The 3,486-nt window shown below is 54.8% G+C and overlaps 1 protein-coding gene across 1 annotated transcript; it reads left to right on the top strand.

The window, feature by feature from the left end:
- Window positions 1-1,329: 1,329 nt before the first annotated feature.
- LOC129782892 (olfactory receptor 14J1-like) lies at window positions 1,330-1,815 on the top strand (the record flags this gene model as incomplete). The annotated part of the gene is made up of 1 exon (XM_055792308.1): window positions 1,330-1,815. A coding segment is annotated over one exon (486 nt), but the record flags the coding sequence as incomplete, so codon positions are not given.
- Between the last annotated feature and the right edge of the window lie 1,671 nt (window positions 1,816-3,486).

Genomic DNA, 3,486 nt, shown 5'->3' on the forward strand with positions numbered 1-3,486 from the left:
CCTGGCCTTGCTCAGATGCTATTGGCATTGCAGACAGGCTCTCTGGCAATAGGGGTTTCAGCTGCCGGCTCAGGCGCAGACCTTGTGGGTCCTCCTGTGCAGAAATGTCCTCGGCAAGGAGGTGTCCCAGCTTTCCCCTAACCGATGATGCTGTGGGCAATGCAGTCTGTGAGGCTGGGGAAGGAGCTGACTCTCTTTCAAGAAGTTCACATGGTCGGAACCCTTTAAACATCTCTCTGGGGTGTCCACCCAAGGTCTATGCTGCTTCCAGGGCACACAGTGAGCCCTGGGTGTCCTTGGATAGCAGTGTGGTGCTGAGCCTTCGGTAAGGGATGAGGCATTCTGTTCTCTGCAGTGGATCCCTCTGCTCTCAGCAGTGCCTGGCTGCTTGTCAGGGTAACATGGCAGTGTGATCACTCTCCATCTAAGAAAGGAGCAATTGCCGGGCAGCTGGGAAGGAGAGGGATGGAGAGAGCAGAGTCCCTGCCTCTGCCCTAAGGCACAGACAGTCCCCTTGCCTCTCAGCACTCACCCTGCTCTCCCTGAGCACAGCACAAACCCCTCCTGACCTGACTCTGGCCATGGCCGTTGCTCAGCACGGGCAGAGCCGATGCTGACAGGCCCTTCTGCGCTGGGAGCAGTTTGGGCTGAGCCAGTGCAAGGCCAGGACTGGCCCCTGCCCCCACGGTTCCCATGAAGCCCCTGCTGCAGAGCAGGGCTCACTGCTGGGCAGCCAGCGGGCACAGCCCCTGCTCCTCACAGCACACTCGGCCAGCACTCAGCACAGCTCCAGCCACGGCTCGGAAGGGAGCTCTCCTAGGAACGGCAGAGGGGGGGCATGGGGCACGGGGGGTGCATCTAGGAGAAACGGCTTTCACTTGCCTTAACAGAAGAATTGCCTGACTTGTCACTACTTTTCCTCCTTGAGCAGGTTCCCATGCCCAGAGGCAGCAGATGTCCAACAGCAGCTCCATCTCCCAGTTCCTCCTCCTGGCATTTGCAGACACGCGGGAGCTGCAGCTCTTGCACTTCTGGCTCTCCCTGGGCATCTACCTGGCTGCCCTCATGGCCAATGGCCTCATCATCATCACAGTAGTGTGCGACCACCACCTGCACACCCCCATGTACTTCTTCCTACTCAACCTCTCTCTCATCGACCTGGGCTCCATCTCCACCACTCTCCCCAAAGCCATGGCCAACTCCCTCTGGGACACCAGGGACATCTCCTACCCAGGATGTGCTGCACAGCTCTTCCTGATTGTCTTTTTCCTTTCAGCAGAGTGTTCTCTCCTCACCGTCATGGCCTATGACCGCTCCGTGGCCATCTGCCAGCCCCTGCACTACGGGACCCTGCTGGGCAGCAGAGCTTGTGTCCACATGGCAGCAGCTGCCTGGGCCAGTGGGTTTCTCAATGCTGCGCTGCACACGGCCAATACACTGTCACTGCCGCTCTGCCACGGCAATGCCCTGGGACAGGTCTTCTGTGAAATCCCACAGATCCTCAAGCTCTCCTGCTCACACACCTACCTCAGGGAAGTGGGGCTTCTAGTGATTAGTTCCTGTTTAGTCTGTGGATGTTTCATTTTCATTGTGCTGTCCTATGTGCAGATCTTCAGGGCTGTGCTGAGGATCCCCTCTGAGCAGGGATGGCACAAAGCCTTTTCCACGTGCCTCCCTCACCTGGCCGTGGTCTCCCTCTTTGTCAGCACTGCCATATTTGCCCACCTGAAACCCCCCTCCATCTCCTCCCCATCCCTGGACCTGGTGGTGACAGTTCTGTACTTGGTGGTGCCTCCAGCAGTGAACCCCCTCATCTACAGCATGAGGAACCAGGAGCTGAAGGACGCACTGAAGAAGCTGATGCAGTCAGGTGTCTCTCAGCAGAACTGACTGCCTGAATCTCTTCACAAGTTGTCTCCTGGTCATCTCTGGAACATCCTGTGCATTTAGCGCTTTTAATGTCACGATTGTGTTTCTCCTAGAGTGTTTGCATGCACTCCACTTCCTCAAAGGAATGAACCCAGCCTGCCTGACCCAGAGGCTTTTGTACGTTTGCATCCAGGATGGTGCAGCTGGACTCCTGTGTCACATCTCTGTAATTTAAGGGGCTTGTGTAGTGAAGATATCTATCAAGTTCCCCAGAGAGTAAAGCACCAGTGTAGAGCTCAGCTGTGTGAGTGTGCAAAGTTGGGGCAAATAACAGGGTGGGGGCACACGGCAGGGTGTCCTGGTGCAAATCCTTGGGTCATGGTGAAGGAAGCAAGGCAGTGATCGGGTGGGACACAGGGCTCTGCTCAGTGCCATGTTCCCTGGATACCCAGGGGAAGCTGCCCCAGGTGCCCCAAGATGTCCTAAGCATCAGTCGTTTCCTTTGCTTGTTGTACACCCCAGTCGCTACGAGGAACATTTGCTGCATGGTCAGCTCTGTCATCCTTAGTGGCTCAGTGATACCCAACTCCATTGCAGCTCTAAATGTAAATGGAGCCACTTTCCTACTGTCACTGGTTACACACAAGTCCCATAGCTCTTGCCACAGTTGGCCACTCAGCCAAGGCTGTGGTCAGACATCTCCAAATAGATCATGTCCTCACGGCTTTGCTTTGACAAATAGTGAAGTAAACCACTGACGGAGATCCCACCAACTGGCCTGGGTCCAGCGCTCCAGTCTTTCACTCTCGATGTTATCTCAAATAAACCCCAGTTTCTCAGCCTCTCCTTGTCCATAACATGCTCCAGGTCCCAACCATCCTTCTGGCTTCTGCAGGACTTGCTCCAGTCTGGCAGGGTCTTTCTTGTGCTGGGGAGCACCACTGTAGGCTCAGTAGTCCTGATGTGGTCCTGTGGAGGGTTAACCATGGCCAGCACCCAGCCAGCCACCCAGCTGTTCATCTGCTCCCCTGACTCAACAGGACAAAGGGAGAAAATAAACCAGTGATGCTCCGGAGTCAAGGTACAGGCAGAGAGACTACTTACCGATCCCTGTCATAGCCAAAGATGTGTTGTCTTGCCAAAGATCAATTTCATTCATTGCCAATTAAAACAAGATGTTGATTGTGAGAAACAATGACCAAAATATTGAAGACCATTCCCCAGTTTCTCCCAGGGCCAAATTACTCCATTGATCCCAATTCACCTACACAAGCACACCCTGAGAGGTGTAGGGGGGATGTTGAAGAGGGTTGATGGCACAGGAAACCGCTGCTGCTCCTTCCTCGTCACACTTCTGCCCTGCTCCAGCGTGGGTCCTCTCCATAGACCCTGCTATCTTTGCGGTCAAGGGTATGCATTGTTCATTTCATTCTGTCTTGCTTGTGTTCTTGAAACTCAGAGAATGACAGAGAACGTTGACATTGGAAGGGACCTCTGGAGATCACCCAGGGAAACCCGCTAGGAGAGGCACGGCCAGCTGCAGGAGTGGTCTGGAAACTAGGACCATGCGCGGCAATCAGTTAGCTGAGGGGAATGTGCTCGAGCTTGTCTAGACAA

This window comes from Falco peregrinus, chromosome 19 (genome assembly GCF_023634155.1).
Source record: "Falco peregrinus isolate bFalPer1 chromosome 19, bFalPer1.pri, whole genome shotgun sequence".
Taxonomy (NCBI): domain Eukaryota; kingdom Metazoa; phylum Chordata; class Aves; order Falconiformes; family Falconidae; genus Falco; species Falco peregrinus.